Below are 19,682 nucleotides of genomic sequence, written 5' to 3'. Positions count from 1 at the left end.
AAAAGATGCTGAAAACGTATTTCTGTGGTTTTTTTAACATCAACGGTACAGTGCCACGCACACTGTTTATTTTGTTGTGTATGTATACAATATCTGCTTTTGTTTGTTTGTCTGTCTGTTTGAATACGATTTCCTTCATGTCCTCTTCTGAAGGGACGAAAAACAATGCTAACGTTTAGTCAAGAAATGCTTATAGATACTGTAAAATACAAATATGCGCATAAAACCATTTGACAAGATTTCTAGGTAACGTTGAAAAAAATGTTCATATCAAGAAGAGTATTCCTCTTTGTTAATCATGTGGCACAAAAGTGTCAAATCTTGCTCTCTTGTTGTTTAATCTGCCCACATCATTTATTCATGTGGCATTGTCGGCAGATTTACGGTAATGATAGTTATACATTTGTATATTATGATAGAATTTCCGGCTGAGTTATAAGACATTCGTACTAATGTCAAATGTCAAATGTCATGAAATTATTACGAATGAATTCATCAATTTTTCTATGCAAAATATTACAAGAAAACAGTAAGATTTAGATGAGATGAACATTATTACTGCAGAGAGTTTCTAGAGAGCAATAAGCGATGAAATTGCTATATTGTGTTTTCATCAACGTAATGTTGTAGAAGAATTGATCATTCCTCGTTATTATAACGGTGTTAAGAAAAAAGAAAAAAAAAGAGTAAACATGACTGTATCTGAACGGCACTTCAAATTCAGAAAGTTATCTTACCAACGAGGTTAAGCAGCCATGCTGATGTGACCTAGCTCGAAAAAATACCTCTTATTATCATACGCATTATGTTGACTTTTTGTAGTATTACGCAATAATCACAAGTTCAAATGAACTTTCAGTGTAAAAGTGCAATGTAGATGTGAGAAGTATTAAATGTGTTGGTTTTTTTTTTTTCCTGTATTCCATCTTAGTTACGGAAATTGCCATAAAAAAGGGACGGCCCCCTGCGACGAAACGATGCAGACGTCGCTATACAAGTAGAAATATTTCTATTTCATATGAAAATGCTGTGAATACAATAGTATGGCTTCCTTATTCATAAGTGTATATATTGTACATATGATTCTTATTTAACATTTTCACTGAATAAAATATGCAATATTTTATAAAACTAATCTTCTTGCGCCTACATTTACATGAATTGGAAGTTTGCGTTCTGAAATGAATATATTTTCACACACACACACACACACATACATTATATATATATATATATATATATATATATATATATATATATATATAGACATTATAGGGCCACTAAGATATCTAAATTTGAAATTCTGGCTGCCCGAAATAAAAAAAAAAAAAACATATTCCATTGTGAATCTCAAGTCCCCGATCTGGCCACTGAAAGATATCATTCTTTTTTCTTTCCTTCTTTCTTTTTAAATGTGGTGGGACGACATTTATCTTTATTGGCCCCGGGCCACCAGGGCACAGCTAATGTCGAGACATACATAACGCACACAAGTATTGTGTTGTATAATATGGGCATAATATCTATATGTATGACTTATAATTCATATTATATACCTCATTTCTGGAATCCTCTCATCTGATTGGTTCGCTTCGGGCATAGTTACGGTTTTCACATCACCTTGGGCCCATAATTTTAACTGTGCCCCTCATAGCAGTCATTATTTGTATACTAACACACCAGGCCCACCAGCTCAAAATGCCAGCAAATGGTATTGCACAATATATGGTCATTACTCGGAATGACAATCAAAGTTTGATGCGTAGATGCCAACACACACAATGCAGCTGTGACATGTGACTGTCTTGTAGAGTTTTTGTTTTTGTTTTTTGTTTTTCTTTTGTTTTTGTTTTGTTTGTTTGTGTTTGTTTTTGTGGGGGGTTTTGTCGGCCGTTGTTGCCTTCCTGTGGATGTTGTCGTAATTCACTTATTTTAGGTGTGTAAAATATTGATGTCATAGCTTCAAATAACGCCACTCTTTTCTTCATCTACTGTACGTTGGTGGCATCTGCATTTAATTGTTCACACTTTCACAAAATGGGAATGCACAACAAATTATCAAGGCGTTTCCATCACAGGTCCTTCACATTAATTTTGCTCTTGCTATCGAACAAGGAGTTTCCTTTAATGATCACGACAAAAATCGCGTGCCGATGCAGGAATATTTCTTGGGCATGATATTTACATATTTCTATTTTCCTTCAGTAAATTCTCATATTGTATGTTACTACAGTCTGAAGCCGTATTCGACTGATGATTAAATAATACATGTACGTTGTACTTTGCAAATTAAGTACGCTTCAAAATAACACTTCAGATAAGCTATATATCTCGCATTCATTAGCATCAGTTTTCAAGATTTTTCAAGTTTCACGCTCTTTGCAAGAGCAAGCATACCATGCTTTACGTGGACATAATTTATATAAACACCAAGCAGAAGTTTGTATCACGCCTGCTTGCACTGACCATCAGAGAAGAGAAATCAACGAGTAGAAATATAATCACCAATTTGATATGAGTACTTCTTATGGATGGGAGTATAAAGTTATGTATCTGTATCTAAAATCTGACGAATCCATTTAGTATGCCGAAACGAAATGGAAGACAAGGCAAAAGCTGCTCAAAATTGCATTTGAGTACACTTTATATAAATGAAGAGTTTGTTCGTAAAAACCGATAAGTCCATTTTTCTGTCATAAAGTACAAAATAATACCTTTTAAATGATATATTTGTCACTACACATAAAGGCACATTTTTGAAGTTATGGTCAACAGAAGCAGAAAATTTCTTATTATTCTCTTTATTTGTCTTGACCGTTATTCGCAAATATCTCCATTTGGCAAATATGGACTTATCGGTTTTTGCAAACAAACTCTTCAAATACAACTTTGAGAGATCTTTGAATGCATTACACATACACTATCCTTACAATCATACTAAGCAGCCGTCTTTGGTCTTTCGGTAACTTCCTGCCCCTTTGTTGTGTCTTGTTATTGCTGTTGATTAATCATGAAAGACAGGTTCGACTTTTAATCACTTGTATCTAGGATTGCAGCTCTTTACAGGCTATCAACCCTGTCATACGTCAAACAATCGAAATGATATTAGCCAGAGTCCTAAATATCCACATCTACTACATGTACAATATGTAGCTTATCACATGATTATTATCCGTCTGTGGTATACGTTAATTTCTTTACATATTCTAGAAAACAAAAAAAAAAGTCCTCGTATCTATAAGCTAGATTCTTTCTCCTTCACTTCATCGTCATTAACGTTTACAACGCAGTCTTCTCCGTCCGCGCATTCATTTTCTGGACCTCCCTCGGTCGCGATAAGGACTTCCTTGTCACATTCGCCTTTTTCGTCTGCTAGTGCCGACTCGTCGATAGAGGGCGATACATCCTGCTGAGTTGTCGTGGATGACAGCATGGCAGATATCAAACCTGAATAAGACAAATCGACAACAGAACAGAGAGAAAGGGGAGGACACAGTTGGATTTTTTTTTTTTAAATACGAAATTTAAACAACAAAGGGACAAGCGAAATTTTTGGTATTATTGCAATAACAAAAAAATTTGGACTTAACAAACACCACCCATAAATGTCTACCTTTGCACCCATTGAAACATAGTAAATATAAGCATATATTAAGGTTTAAAGACTGACGTTAGTTTTCCAAATTGGTTTGTCACAGTGCATATTTACTCATTATTTGCTCTTGACTTTGCCAAGAAGATGCCGATTGCAGCCACACATCGAAGTCACAGAGGGAAAGAGAGCGTATGTAAATCATTCGCACGTTATGTCAGTTTCGATGGCATAGACTGACCCAGGGTCAACATCGGATTGGCTGTAGTTGTGTATGCACGACAATAAACACACACGCACACACACACACACACACACACACACACACACACTTTTTTTGATGTTTTTATTCGAATTTCGTTTGATGTCACCATTGCTTTCATAACGAAACGAATGCAAACATTCACCTTGATGAACTTGATTAAACTGAAAAACTTCTGCTCAATCGCACAGAAAGGACAGCATGACATGAAGACATGCAGTAAACTAAAATTTCATAAAGCACACGCGCGCGCACACACACACACACACACACACACAAACTTACCACCATTCTGATTGTGGTTGATCTCTTTTGGTTCCTTACAAAGCTTGAGAGTGCTCACGTCGTCGCTGTTCTCGTCGTCGTCGTCGTCGTCGTGACCGACTTTGCGAGCCGCAGTTGCCTTTGGCACGCTAGAAACAAGGATAACACAACTCTCAAACTAGAGGATAAAAAAATCACTCATCAATCTAACAATTATTCATTTTCTACATATACATATATACATATATAATATCATATACATATATATATATATATACACATATACATATATGTATACATCTAATATCTAATGTTGTATCTTACAATAAGTATGCATAATGCGAGAGATCGATCTTCACCGAAACGTATGCGGTGTCTCATTGTGAAGCATATTGTATAATGTGGTAGATATCAAGCTTGATTCGGACGTTGCTCTATATACTTATGTACAATATACAATCACATGTTGTACATGAATTAAGATATAACAAGCATGGGGTATCTTTGCACCACCACGATTATTGAAAATGTGACCGAAAACGAAGTTTACACGAGACATACCACAGACTAAGCACAATATTATTCTGAGTGGAAAAGCAGTGAACCATATCGAGATAGAGATGAAAGTATAGCACAACTATAAATTATGATACTTAGGATATTACTCTCTGATTTCGTATTGCGGAGAAGTTTGTGATCTGGCTGCAGGTTTAGGGCCTACTTCATTCACAATAGTTCACAATTCCTTCATACAAGTCCCTTTCTTGGCACCCACCTGTAGGTCGCTTGCTGTGGCAGCGTCCGGATACCTTTGACCCCGTATATGAAGAGCAGGACCAGAATGAGAGCAAGAATGATGCTACCTATCACAGAACCAACCACAACTGCGATGTCCAACTCGGCCTTGGACTCCGGCTTCTCCACCGCTGCCACTTCGAGATCTAATGAAGGTTCAATTGTTAACTGAATTGAAAGGCTAACCACCATTTGCACTTCAAAATTAGAATAGGACATAAGTTTGTCTAAAGCATCATAATTAAGATCATTTTTCTTTCATTTCCAAGAATCCATATCTCATACTGTTCATTCGTTACTGCTGATCACTGGAACAGTAACTGCCTCTCAACAATTAATGACAAGGGATCTCTTTTCAAAGACAAGAGAAAGCATTTGTGTGAGTAATGATAGTAACCGGCAAGATAAGTATTCCATATTATTCAGACAAAGAAATTGGGTTTATGACAATGTCTGTGGCCAAATCAAATTATTCCTGATGTGGATGTAATAAAATTCTTTTCTTTTTCATTACATTCTACATGAACTAGATAGTGATATGAATATAATTATACACGTAAATTCCATACAATTCCATATAAATATGTTGTTTCATAACTATGTGACATGCATTTAAGTATACCACCTTTGCAAAAGTTCTAGTAATGTGAAATCTCGTGATACTCACGAAGAGAATGATATACATTACCTTGACACTCTCCGGTAACTGGGTCACAAATATCATGCGTTATGCATTGACAGGGTTGACTGCAATTCTGCCCAAAGTATCCAGCTTCGCAGGTATCCTCACACCTGTACGAGATGAATTAGAAAAGGTTAAAGGGATCGTATAGCTTTGGTTGAGACCTAATATCAGGTTTCTAACATTTTTTGGTGAGATAATGAGAAACCTCTTATGAAATATGAAAGAGCATGTAATTTTATAAGGAATTCAACGTTTGTTTGTTGAAAATTGGTTTGAAAATGGCCGAGATATCCAAAAAAAGAGCGATTCTAATAAAGTGTGGGACCCACACTTTATTACGATCGCTTTGTTTTACTTTGTTTTTGGATGTTTCGGTCATTCCAAACCCGATTTTCATCAAAATAATAAACTTTGAATTCCTCTTAAAATGGTATGCTCTGTACTATATCATAAGTGTTTTCTTGGTATCTCGCAAAAAGTTAAAAGCTCAATTCTCATCTCCACCAATACTGTACCATCCCTTTAAACAAGTATGATAGGATTTGCAATAGCCTACAGTAACTGTTTTCCTTTTCAAAGAATAAGATTATGTTGTCACTACATATACCATCAAAATAATGTCTCCTAGCATGCTACAAGATGTGTAAAGCAATATCACAGCAATGTAAATGTCATGACTAAAAATCAATGAACAAAGAATGATACATAATATCTACCTTTCTCCTGTAAATCCAGGTGTGCAAAGACAGATCCCCAAGGCAGGATGACAACTGGCCCCATTGGCACACAGTTGACAAACCCCTGAACATCCGACTCCGTAGGTATCATCGGGACATGGTTGGCTGCAGTGTACGCCCATCCACCCGGCTTCACAGTCAACACACCCGACGACGTGGTCACACTTGCCACCATTCTGACAACTACAGGTTTGAGCGCAGTCGGGTCCATACGTATCGTTCTCACATGGCTGCTCGCAACGGGACTTCGTCCAGCCAACGGCACAAACGCAACCGTCAACGTGGTGGCACACACCATGATCCGTGCACTCGCAAACAGCGGAACAGTCGTCCCCGTAAGTGTCATTTGCACACGGGGCATCACACTGTGTTCCTTGCCATCCCCTGTCGCACACACACCCAACTTCTGGATCGCACCTCCCATTCGAGTGACAGTTGCATTCACTGGAGCAGTTCACGCCGAACCATCCTTCGGGGCACCTCTCTACGCAGTTGGGCCCAGTCCATCCTGCTTTGCAAATGCACCCTTCAACGTGATGACAGGATATGCTGTTTGTGCAGCTACTGCATTCACTGGAACAGTTTACCCCATAGCTCCCTTCAGGACATTGTACATTGCAACTCGAGCCTACCCAGCCAGGTGTGCAGAGGCAACCGTGAATGTGGTGACACCTACCCCCGTTTTGACAGTCACATACTTGGGAACAATTATCCCCAAACGTGTTTCCAAGGCAGGGGAGATCACAGCGCGTCCCTTCCCAGCCAGGTCGACATACACATCCATGAACGTGATGACATTCCGCTCCATTATGACAAGAGCAGCGAGTTTGACAGTCCACACCATAGAATCCTTCTGAACACGTTTCGGAACAGGCAACGCCAAGCCATCCAGGAGTGCAAGTGCATGAGCCGTTAATGTGGTTGCATTCTGCGCCGTTCTCACAAATGCACTCTTCACTGCAGCGTTCTCCAAAGAAACCGTCACTACATGGAGCTTCGCAAGAAACACCCATCCACCCTGAAAGACACTTGCAGCTACCGTTCGTGACATCGCACAAAGCCTCATTTTGACACGTGCAGGACATATTGCAATCATTCCCATAAAAGCCCTGATCACAGGGGAATTGGCAAAGTGTGCCCTGCCATCCTGGTTGACAGAGGCAGGAACCGTCGACCGCATCGCACACAGCACCATGTTGACATAGGCAATTCTGTGCACAGCCCAAGCCAAACATCCCTGCAGGACAAACATCGGTGCACAGATCGCCCTGCCAGCCAGGTTTGCACATGCAAGCGCCATCAAAACGACTGCAGCTCGCGCCATTTTGACACTGGCACTGCTGAAGGCACCCAAGACCAAATAGACCGTTTGGACATTCCTGTTCGCAAGTACTACCCATCCACCCAGCAGTGCATGTGCAGTCTCCTGTCTCAGGATTGCACAAACCGTCATTACAACACTGGCAATGGTACGCGCACTGTTCGCCGAAAAATCCTGGAGGACAACTTATGTTACATAATTCGCCCATATACCCAGGTTGGCACGTGCAGGTACCGTTGACGTGATTGCAACTGGCGTTGTTTTTGCATTCACACAGGGAACCGCAATTCTCACCATAGAAGTCAGTCGAGCAAGGTTCATCACACGAGAGCCCAATCCAACCCGGCATGCACTGACAGGATCCATAGACAGGATTGCACAAGGCGTCATTTGCACACAAACATTTATTTAGACAATCTTCTCCGAAGTAACCATCAAGACACGACTCCAAACAGACTTCACCAGTCCAGCCCGGTTGGCACGTACACGCACCGTCGACTATATTACACGTGGCGCCATTTTGACACCGGCATTCCTCCAAGCATCCGACGCCATAGACCCCTTCGGCACATGGATTCTCACAGCTGGTACCCACCCAACCCGGAGAACAAGCGCATGCGCCATCAACGTGATGACACAATCCTCCGTTTCTACACAGGCACTCCTCTTGACAGTTCAGTCCAAAATATCCTTCTGGACATCGTAAATCGCACAGCGGTCCAGAAAAACCTTCTGTACACGTGCAGGAACCGTCAATGTGGCTACAGTTTCCTTTGTTCTCACATTGGCACGTTCCGTTGCAATGCGCGCCGTATGTCCCTGGAGGGCACTTGTTGGCACACATTGCTCCGATCCATCCCGGACTACAGAGACAGATGCCACTGACAGGGTCGCAAGAGAAGGCATTTTCACACTGGCAAGTGGATGTACACCCTACCCCGAAGGTCCCTTGTGGACAATTCTCTGCGCATTCTTCGCCCGTCCATCCGGCAAGGCACGTGCATGACCCATTCCTCACGTCGCAGAGTCCTCCATGCTCACATCGACACTCATCACTGCAGTTACTTCCGAAGAAGCCCATATCACATGGGGCCTCACACCGTCTACCCTGCCATCCAGGACCGCAAAGGCAGCTCCCATCGACATGATTACACTCGGCTCCATTTAAACATTGGCAACTTTCTTGACATTCGACTCCAAATAGTCCAATGGGACATCTCGTAGAACAAGTGTTGCCTGACCATCCCGGAGGGCAAGAACATGACCCTGTGATGTGATCGCAAGATCCTCCATTTTCGCACTGGCAGACTTTCATGCAGTCTGCGCCATAGTATCCTTCCTTGCATCTCTCCTCGCAAAACCGGCCAGTCCAGCCGGGTAGACATGCGCATGTCCCATTCACGGGATCGCATAGACCTCCGTTGACACAGCTGCAGTTCTGCGAGCAGCCGAGACCGTAAGAGCCGCTAGGGCACGGCTGGTCGCATTTTGCTCCTGTCAATCCTGCGGTACAATCGCAGGAACCATCAGGTCTGCATGGAGAGTTGTTCTCACACGCACACTCTATCTGACAGTATATCCCCGCGTAACCCGCCGGGCAGGTGCAGGTACCATTGAACCGATCACACAATGCCCCATGCTGGCAACGGCATCTGCATGGTGTAGAGAGTTGCAAGAACGATTTACTCTTTGCTTAGATGTATCTTGAATTTTCTTGTGTAAGAAGCAATATTTATCTCTTCTCCGACAAACTCAGAAGCTGGAAAGTTTTGGATTCAATGCAATTTGTTTCCTTGACAAAAAGTTTTCTAAAGTAACGTACAAAAGGTTAAGGAAAGCACAAAACGACTTAGAGGATCGGTTGGGAATAGGAGAATTAACGTTATGAAAAGTTATGTCCGCCAATTCCATGACATTAGTCCAAGTATGACATGTAGCTGAAGTAATAAGGAACTGAACAAGACTACGAAGTATTTACACACTCAAAATGCTTGGATTCTCTCTCTCTCTCTCTCTCTCTCTATATATATATATATATATATATACCTCTCCTTGTTTCAGTTTGTTCTGTTGTTGTTGTTGTTGTTTTCTCACCTTTTTGTACAGCCCCGACCGTAAAACAGGGAGGAGCACGGAGAAGAACATGTACGCCCGCTCCAGCCAGCTGTGCACGAACATCGACCGGTGAAGCGATTACAGGAAGCTCCATTTTCGCAGGCACATCGCTATATGAGCAAGATAGTAAGCAGAAAGCAGATAGTGTGCATTTTTTTTTGTTTTCGCTGCTGGAGTTGTTACCGTTGTTTCTTTTTGTAACACTAGTTCAAAATAGTTGTATTGTTGTTGTTTTCTAAGTCAAGGTAAAATAAAAATCTTCACTGAATGTTCCCTTCTTGATGCTCCACTTGCACAATTCGTTTCCATTCACCATATAATCACATTAAGTTACAATTTCTGATCACAAATTATGTACGGTGAGTTACATATTAGTTTATTGATATGTGATCTAAAGTTCGTGTTATGTGTTTATACTTATTACATTCATCGACTGGGCATGCTGTTGTGCTGGCGCCCGGAGCAAGATCCACACTATTACTGTGAATGTCATTGTCAAAGTCGCATGGTCGGTTTTGGTTCATACCATTGCTAATCATCATAACTAACAAGCTAACACAAATCTAACTCCACCGTAGCATGTTCCTTGCTCATTACATTTCATGCACGCTTATTGACAAAAATGCCAGAAATCAGCCAATATAAGAAGATTACACTCACCCGTCGACAGCCGACACCGTACGTGGTGTTACTGCATGGTTCAGTGCAATCCGCTCCCGTCCAGCCCTTGGTGCACGCACACGAGCCTGTGACCCTGTTGCACTTCCCCCTATTTCGACATGCACAGCGATTCGCACACCCTACTCCCCATGTGTTTTTGGGACATTCTAGAACAAAAGGAAAAAAAGTTAAAAGGTAGATGACAAAGAGGAATATCCTATTTTAAAAGAATGTGCCATTTCATTTTCACTGAGTTCATTTCAGTATTTTTGTTTCAAAGTATAATTGTTTCACGCTGGTCATACATTGAACAGATAACCATTACACCAGTTTCATTAAACGTAGTATCATAGTACTAGTCTGTAACCGAAGCCAAAAGAAAACTGTTAATAAAAAAAAAGAAGCAAATTATTTGAGATACCACATTTCACGGTGTTGGTACACAAGAGACAATTAGACAGAACAAGGGAAAGTAAATGAAGCTGTGCTTGATTGGAATAGGCTTGGATAATTAATGATTAATGTTATTAAACATTCTCACCAGCTTCTCGAAATTTATGTATGAAATTATGTCTAATCTGCCCTGCTGCAGCTCGACATTATGAAGGGTCGCTTAAGATTAGGACAAGCGATCGAAAAAAAAAACAATGAATGAAACACTCTCATCATTTTTGTAGTGTAAGAATGTTGTTGTTATCATTATCGTTATTATCATTATCATCATAAATGTTGTTATTGTTATTATTATCATCATCATCATCATCATCAAAAAGAAAAGTTGTTCCTTCTGAGTGACTGTGTTAGTTAAAATTCCATCCTATTTCTGCAATTAAAATTTCTATAAAGTGCTAATAACAAAACGTAAAGAATCCTTGCAAAAAGAGAAGTTAATAACCATGTGCTCTTACTTTTGGTACAGCGGTTGTCACCCTGTAGCAGCCAGCCTGCACAGCAGTCCAGAGTGGTGGAGCCGTCAGGATTCCTGTTCAACGAGAGTGGTTCTGAGACTTAATTTTTTTTTTCGTAGTCATAGCAACGCGAAGTGTCATCACCATCATCATCATCACAAGAATTAGAATAGCCTCTCTTCAAATCGAATAACTCTTGTTGTTCTGTGATAGTTTAATCAATCAATGAAACACTGTTAATTGAATGAGAGAGCGCAGAAACACACACACACACTCATACACGTAGTGCGTAATATAACTGTTGGTCGACACACACAAAGACTCCCATGCATCATTGTTTTTGGCACATTTTTAGTTATCAAATGATTCATCTACATGTCATAAATTAAACAAACGTGAAATGTTAAAAAGGTTGGAATGCATGCAATTTAAGTCATCAACTTTGAACTATCTGGGCAGCTAGGATCAAGTCATGGAGCTTGCATGTACATTGTTTTTTCTAAAGCCCCGTTTTAACAGAGCCTTTCAAACTAGAGGTGCCTCGACAACGTCCGGGTAGCGTCCGGGTAATCGTTTGTTACTCTACCTGCTAAAACGGTCCCCGCAAAATGTTGCTCGGACGTTGTAGCGCTAATTTTTGCTTTTTGCTTTTGTAATCTCCTGCCATTTTATTGTCCGAGGCGAGGAATTGCGTTCACCGGACGTTGTCGAGACATTGCCGCGATAATAAGGTCTGTAAAAACAGGGCTTCAGGTTCGTTATTAATGTGTGATCATAAACTTGAGCATATATAACGCTGCAGAATCATAATTATACAAGCAGATCACCATCTATACAGGTGAATAAAGGTGGATGAACCTGGAGAGCTTGCTGAACCTGTCGAGAGATTTTTTTTTTTAATCTCCTCCATTTGTATTCAAGTTGACCATGTACATAACTCCGTCTGATGATCACATCGGTTGAGGTGACTTTGTGATTCTAATTGCTTCTCCTGTCATTTCATCTTGACAACCATGAACAACTAGAAAAAATATATAGATTTAAACCCGCCTTTCACAACGTGGCTCTTTTTCTACCATCCAAAATGTGTCACACGTCTGTAAGGAATCGTAACAAAAATATTAAAAAAGGGGGATGCATGGGGTCATGTTGGTTTGCGGCTTTCAGTTCAAGATAACGGCAGGTGTTGGTCCGAGAGAACCAACCGTGTGGAATGACGCGCATCTCCTCACATAGTCACGGAATCCGATCGCGTTTCTATGAACCATCCATGCTTGTATCGGGTGATGTTTTCTAACCAGGAACTGACAGGGAGGAGGGGGGGGGGGGATAGAAGGGCATGACCAATAGTAAGATCAGCGACAGGATATCAAATGTATGTATTTTATTATGTATTTTTTTCTACATATCACATAATATAGCCCTTTCCCCCGAAAGTCCTAATTTATTTGATATCATTAGAACTTAATGATAAATCGATGGGAATAAACAAACATGTGGGACATTTCATGTGATATGAAAAACATGCCAATATTATCATGATAATACACCTACGTTGTATGCTCAGCTTCACTTTTCCATGAAAACATGATTTTGAGTGTGTTTCTATTGATTCGACAAGTTTCTCCTTAGATGTAGGCCCTATTTGATTCCAAATCCAACAGAACTTCCACCGGTTAGTATGAGAGATTGTTAGTCTATCTATCAAAGTGAAATCAGGGTGGCGTTTCAACCGAAAAAAAAAAACCCGAAAATCATCAAGGAGGGGAAACTCTGGGACAAAATTGTTAAACTGTTACTGTACCGTCCGAGTTAGCTTAAAGGGATGGTACAGTATTGGTGAAGATGAGAATTGGGCTTTTAACTTTTTGCGAGGTACCAAGAAAACACTTATGAAATAGCACAGAGCATACCATTTTAAGAGGAATTCAAAGTTTATTTGATGAAAATCGGGTTTGGAATGACCGAAACATCCAAAAACAAAGTAAAACAAAGCGATCGTAATAAAGTGTGGGTCCCACACTTATTAGAATCGCTCTGTTTTGGATATCTCAGCCATTTCAAAACCGATTTTCATCAAATAAACGTTGAATTCCTCGTGGAATTACATGCTCCGTCACATTTCATAAGAGGTTTCTCATTATTTCACCAAAAGATGTTAGAAACCTGAAATTAGGTCTCAACCAAAACTATACGATCACTTTAGGAGCTATATGGTCTGGAATCACCACACTTCGAACAACCCTATTGTTACGTGAGAGTTCGATCATCGAGGTGTGAATAAAGCGAATAAAAAGCAAGGATGTGCGAATCAATAATTACCAAGACATTACATCCGAAAAGGGCCAGGCTGCATGGGCGAGCAGACAGGCAAGAAAATAAAACAAAACATACAAACATACTTAGGAAACCGCGGATCAAGTGCGCGGAAGTACTCACATGATAGATTGAAAAGACTTTTTGCCGAGTTTTATTTTCCAAGATCATGGCGGAATATGGGCGCGTTGCCGTATGAAAATAAACCCTGGGTCTCTGCGTGGTTGGTAAAGCGTAAATATTTAACATTTTCTTTAAAGGGATGAGAAATAATAAGCATCACTTTCCAGTACAGATATTCTTGAATCTTACTCACTGAACAGAGTCAGTAACCTTTTTGTGACCACGCCAAGTCCCGACACGGGAAGTATGTTCCCGACTCTGGTAAATTTATGCTGTTTTCAATTTAGTTTAATCTTGCTTCGTTTTGCTTTGTTTTGTTTTGTTTTGTTTTGTTTTGTGTTGTTGTTGTTTAGTTGTTGTTGTGGTGGTGGTGGTGTTAGGGGTGCTCTTCGAGCAAGCAGCCAATGCCGAAATCACTGGCAGTGTTATTATTGTTCTTGTTCTAACTTGGAGGAAGGTATGTGCTATGCTAGAGTGTATAATAATTGCAATACATATCATGCATGGTCTTGATTGTGAATGACCGACCATGCGCCGTTTCAGTGAACAAAATTTTATCCGGCACGTTGCTTCCCCGAGCAAGAATTATGATGCGCGACTGTACAATGAGGACACAATTAAGACTGTTGCGTGACGCAATGGACAGGCTATTATTGAGCTCTAATAGGAACAACACGATACAGGACAAAGCCGTTTGTTCTGAAATCTAAACAGCGGCCGCGAAAGACATTTTTAGGGTGTATGTATGTGTGATGGCAGGGGGAGGGGGTTCAAGGCAATGGTAACCCCTCCCTCGCTCTTCCTTGGAAAGTCGTGAGTTTTTGTCATCCATATACATATTATGTATTTACTTGTTACCATTTTTTGATCTTTAATAGTCAAAAAGGTGAGGGGATACAGCCTCCCCCCCCCCCCCTCCTTCGCAACCCCTGCTAAAAAAAAAAAAAAAAAAAAGTGTATAGGTCATACAATGAAATTGATTAATCATAAGAATGCTGAAAAAGAGATATCAATGATGACAATGAGATCAAATCATCGGGAGTCAGAATGATATTCGTGATGCAATGAAAATAGTAGTGTCAAACAAACATAACGTGTCACTAATACACATATTGGACTTCAGAGGAGCTTAGCGATTTATTCAAGCAGGAGTATAGTGGTGTGATAAATGGGGTAAACAATGTTGATTTAGCACATCTACACACAAAAAAGAATATACACAGTAGAAAACAGCTACTGTGGTCTACACGGGATGAAAACAGATCACATGTCCCGTTTAAAGCCCCGCGAGTGAAATTTTGCGTAGCTTTCTTGGTTGCGTTCCACCAATTCGGTGCAAACCAATTCGCCTTGGAGCGGACTAATCAGATACGATGCTGGAAACGAGAAACGAGTTGACCATGGGGCGAGGAAATAACCAAATGTCCGAATCAAACTCACGACTCGCCGAAAAGAGTATTATCATGATTTGAGGGCCGCGCAGCTGCTGCGTGCGAAACAGATGTCCGCATAGCGAACGCTTCGCAGACGACAGTACCACGAGTCATGGCTGTGTGTGAATGCACGTGAGTTCACTATCAAAGACGACTCCAAGGACCCCGATAACTCGAGTAATTACTTTGCTAGCAAAGTCCCTGCATGTTACATCTCAGCACCGATGAATTGCAGATCCGTTGTCCCATCACAACACTAAACTAGGAGATGTTGATAGAACGCATTCAACCATGTTGACGAGTTAGGAGCTTATTATGTTCATTTCTTGCCAATTCCTCCTCCAAAGATTTGATATAAATGTAGTTCGATTCAACAGAAATATTACGTAGCGGTAACTGAAATACTGGGCACTATCTTTTATCAAAACACACACAAGAAATATCAAATTGAAGGCAAAGAAATTCGTCCATGCAATCTTAATCTGTGGGCTTGATATTTATTATTTTATAAGGCAACATCATAGACAGATCCAATATTGTCATCTAATTGCATTGTATCAATATCTAGTATCTATACAATAATTTACGGCGATCTGATGTTCACCGGTAGCAATCTGCCAGAACTAACAGCTATACTGTTTTCAAAGTGTGTACGAAATTAATTTCCTCTTTGAAAAGCGATGATTAATTTACAATGAATGTTATGCAAATTTGATTGTGTGTGTGAGTGTTTGTGTATGCATGTGGGTGTGTGTGTGTGCGTGTGTGTGTACAAATCACTTGTGACCGCATTTTGTCGCGTAGTGAGAAGGCAAATGAACTAACAACTTACAAGAGATATTCCCCCACTATGATACCAATTTACATGACAATCGTCACCTGTTTGTTCACATCTGACGACTCGCCATAAACACCTGGGCCCTGTTTCATAAAGCTGTTCGTAAAGTTACGAACAACTTACGAGCGACTGGTGATCAGTTCTGATGTGCTATACTTATCAGAATTTCCATAATTCAGCACAAGAACTGATCACCAGTCGCTCGTAACTTGTTCGTAACTTTACGAACAGCTTTATGAAACACCCCCCAGGTCATATCAAAGAACCATGCATCTGCTCTGTGTCTGAAGTATGTGTGGAATCCGAGCTCATTAAATGTTAAAAGGCGTGCAGTTCAGTGAAAATGACTTGGATTTAAACTACACGCAAATCTACAAATTCTCCCTTCCCTCTCCCACCACTGAATACAGGTAGCTGTAATGTATTCAGATTTATGCATACTTTGTTCACAAAAGTGGCCCTTAACAACCATAAATGTTGCCGGAGACTTGCCTTACCAAGCAACAACTAATATCTGCCTCATGAACTATAGTATACAGTACAATGAATGTTTGATACACTTTTCCCACGAGGCTCAGAGCGCTTACAACATTACAAGATAAAAAACAATAGATTGTTTCACAGAAAAATGGTATAACTTAATGCGAGGGAGCAGGTGTAGGAACTGGAACAGGGAGCTGTAGGAACATAAACATCCATAAATTGTAATACATCGTAAAAACTGTCTATTCGATCACCATCTCGTTTAAAGCCACCAAGATAACATATTCACTCGGTGCCCAAATTACAGCGCTTGCTCTTTAAAAAGGACCTGTCATCCACTTATTTGAATGAAATGATTTGTTAGCATCCTGCAGATCTTAATAAGGAATCCCAGCCAAACTTGTCCTTTATTCTTTGGTTGTTGGATTACACATGCGGATTAATGAACATAGAATTGTTCGGTTCAGTTTAGTTTAGTTCCGTTTGTTTGTGTTTGGTTATGTAATAGTCAAATGAGGATCCATGCTTCTTTCCATTCCTATGAATTGGTTGCATTTCAAGCGTATTTTCGCCATTTTCTTTACACTTCACCTTGGCTCGGATTCTTATTCCTCAGTCATGTGTTGATTTGTTTTATAAATACAATATACAACAGTCGACACATTCAATCTGCTTTGCCCTTACAAATACTTCTTGAATCCATAGAGGGTTTCTTTGTTTGTTTGGGTTTGTGTTTGTTTGTTTGTTTGTTTGTTGTTGTTTTTTTTTTTACATTGATAGGTTCGTTGACTGCTTGTAATTTTACAGAAGGACAGCTCATTGCCTGGATCCGAATACATTGTAATATGAAACCGAATTCAGAGCACTGTAACTTATGGCGGCCATAAGTGGGGGCTTCCAAAGAAGAACAAAAACACTTTCAATGTGCTATTCAATGAGCCAGGTGCGTTACTTGCTGTCAGTGCATAAACTATCTTTTCTTAGACATACTTCAAGCCCGCCGTTAGAAATTACCATGAAAAACAGTACCCAAATCGAATTGGTCTATACTGTCTCACGTCTGCATGAAATCGACCCAAACTGTTACTTACATCATGAGTCTTCATCCAAATAGATGAAATACACCGCAGATCCAAGTTTATTGACATCGAAAAAAGTGCATTGTTTGTTCCAGATGGTGCGCATACCATGACTAAACGACATGACCGGCCATTTCATCTATACGGACGGGGCCAGTATCAGAGGATTCTATGGCGTGGTCTTTATTTTGTGAAAAAAAAAGGACAAATCTGCAACTCTGTACTTAGTAGCTAAGAAACACACAATCTGTTAGGTCCACGTGTTTTATGCTGTGATGGTTGTGGCATGCGCTAATTTCAAACCGTGAAGCAAGTCCCTTACTACACGAAAATGTTCATTAACAAAATATTATGAAGGTTATATAGAAACTACATCCGTCAGCTGAGCTACACACATACTGATTATACAGCGAGTTGGCTCTAAACCTGTTTCAAAATTAATACGTACATTTGTGTCGGCGGTGAGAAATGGACACTGTAAATTTTCGTGCGGAACTTTAACCAAAGCTCATCTCCATTTTTATGTGAAAGGAAAACATTCTTTACTTTTCATTTTCTCATATTTCATACGTCAAGAACTTCAGTAAAGACGTAACTTATAGGATCGCAAGGTATAGCACAAACCTCAGGCTGTGAGAGGTCATTATTGATTGTATCGAAAGTAAATCCTGGTTGAACCAAAACTATAGGTGGCTTTATTCACTCCCTGCACCCTTATCTGCTTCTTCCATTTCAAACTAGAATAGTTGAAGGTCATGCTATGTGCAAGTCTTTGTGCAAGTTTTGAAATAACATATTTAATGCTCACTATATGCTATCATCATGACCATGATAATTATCCATATAGCTCTGAAGGAGAAAAATGCTTGGATAATTACGAGTTTGGCAACGAAATGAATCTATCGTACTTACTCGTATTCGCAAACATTTTTGGCGCCTCGCTGAAGTTGTGACTGACCGCCGTTAATCATGATGGCAATGCAGAAGATAGCCAGGGAGAAGGAGATCGCTGTTGTCATGGTGATACGGGACGACATCGTGCGAGCTCGGTAACAGATGGAGAAGGAACATGCATCCAGACTGATTGATATGGAGCACGACAGCTGATGTTCCAGTGATGTCGATCACATAGGCATTTAGCCCGCGAATGGGCCAAGATTTCGTTGTTTGGCTGAGAACAACAGGACATGCGCACTCAACGTTTGCTGCGACCCCAGCTCGTATCGAACGTGGTGTTGCCTGAAAACAATCGACTGCGTCGCGAAAGACATTGCCGAGATCTGTACTGTTATCCAACCAATCAGAAACCCGCTTTCAATATGTACTGTTCCGGTCAATCCAATGTCGTCATTCTTCCTTCGTGATACCTTTAATATCTTTCTGCTTCTTTTTTTTTTCTTTTTTGCTTGTTTATGTCGCAAGATTCACGCTAAGAGTACTCGGGGTTCCTTTGGTTTACGTTGCTATCAGTGCGTTTCCTTTTTGGTTTGTTTTGTTTTATTTCTCAATGGATGGCAGTGGATGGGCTGGCAAGTCCACAAGTGAGGGATAAAGGAAAATCAGAAGGTTTTATCAAAGTTAAGGAAAGTGCATATCCAAAACACTGCACTATAAAATGAGTCCAGGACTTGTGGTGATTGATGAGGAAATACACTAACTTTTATTAGAATATTTTGACTTTTTTTGTCTTTATTTATCATTTCTATTTCTTATTGAAATAGATAAGGTACGAGTGTAAATAAAGATTTTGAGTGATTTGATGCTTGTTATTGTCATAGGCAATTCTCTATTTTGTTGCTGTTGTTGTCGCTGTTAGCCACTCGTGTTTTGTTTTCGTTTTTGTTTGATTTTTGTTTGGTTTTTGCTTGACTTTTTTATTATCACTATTCTGGCGGGGATGGAAGGGGTAGTGGGGGGGGGGATGATTATGTTGATTTAACTGAAGCGACATTGATCTCAAAGGGGTCTGGCCTAACGTTTTACTGACCAATCAGATATTGACTCTAACACCCGCTCTGAATTCAGAAAAAGGAATGAACAGGGTGCAATTTAAGATGTTTTATGTATAGAA

At 40.2% G+C, this 19,682-nt stretch overlaps 1 protein-coding gene across 1 annotated transcript; it reads right to left on the bottom strand.

The window, feature by feature from the left end:
• Window positions 1-3,235: 3,235 nt before the first annotated feature.
• On the bottom strand, window positions 3,236-18,674 carry LOC139724818 (uncharacterized). The gene is made up of 9 exons (XM_071635942.1): window positions 18,524-18,674; window positions 11,340-11,413; window positions 10,432-10,598; window positions 9,751-9,881; window positions 6,315-9,308; window positions 5,602-5,705; window positions 4,894-5,059; window positions 4,140-4,267; window positions 3,236-3,447 (listed from the first exon to the last, which is right to left on the bottom strand). The coding sequence occupies exons 1-9, from the start codon at window positions 18,646-18,648 to the stop codon at window positions 3,236-3,238; spliced, it is 4,101 nt and encodes a 1,366-aa protein (XP_071492043.1). The 5' UTR covers window positions 18,649-18,674.
• Between the last annotated feature and the right edge of the window lie 1,008 nt (window positions 18,675-19,682).

This window comes from Diadema antillarum, unplaced genomic scaffold (assembly GCF_040938485.1).
Source record: "Diadema antillarum isolate AM-2024a unplaced genomic scaffold, OU_Dant_1.0 scf00000231, whole genome shotgun sequence".
Taxonomy (NCBI): Eukaryota; Metazoa; Echinodermata; class Echinoidea; order Diadematoida; family Diadematidae; genus Diadema; species Diadema antillarum.
This window is presented reverse-complemented; position numbering and strand designations above follow the sequence as displayed.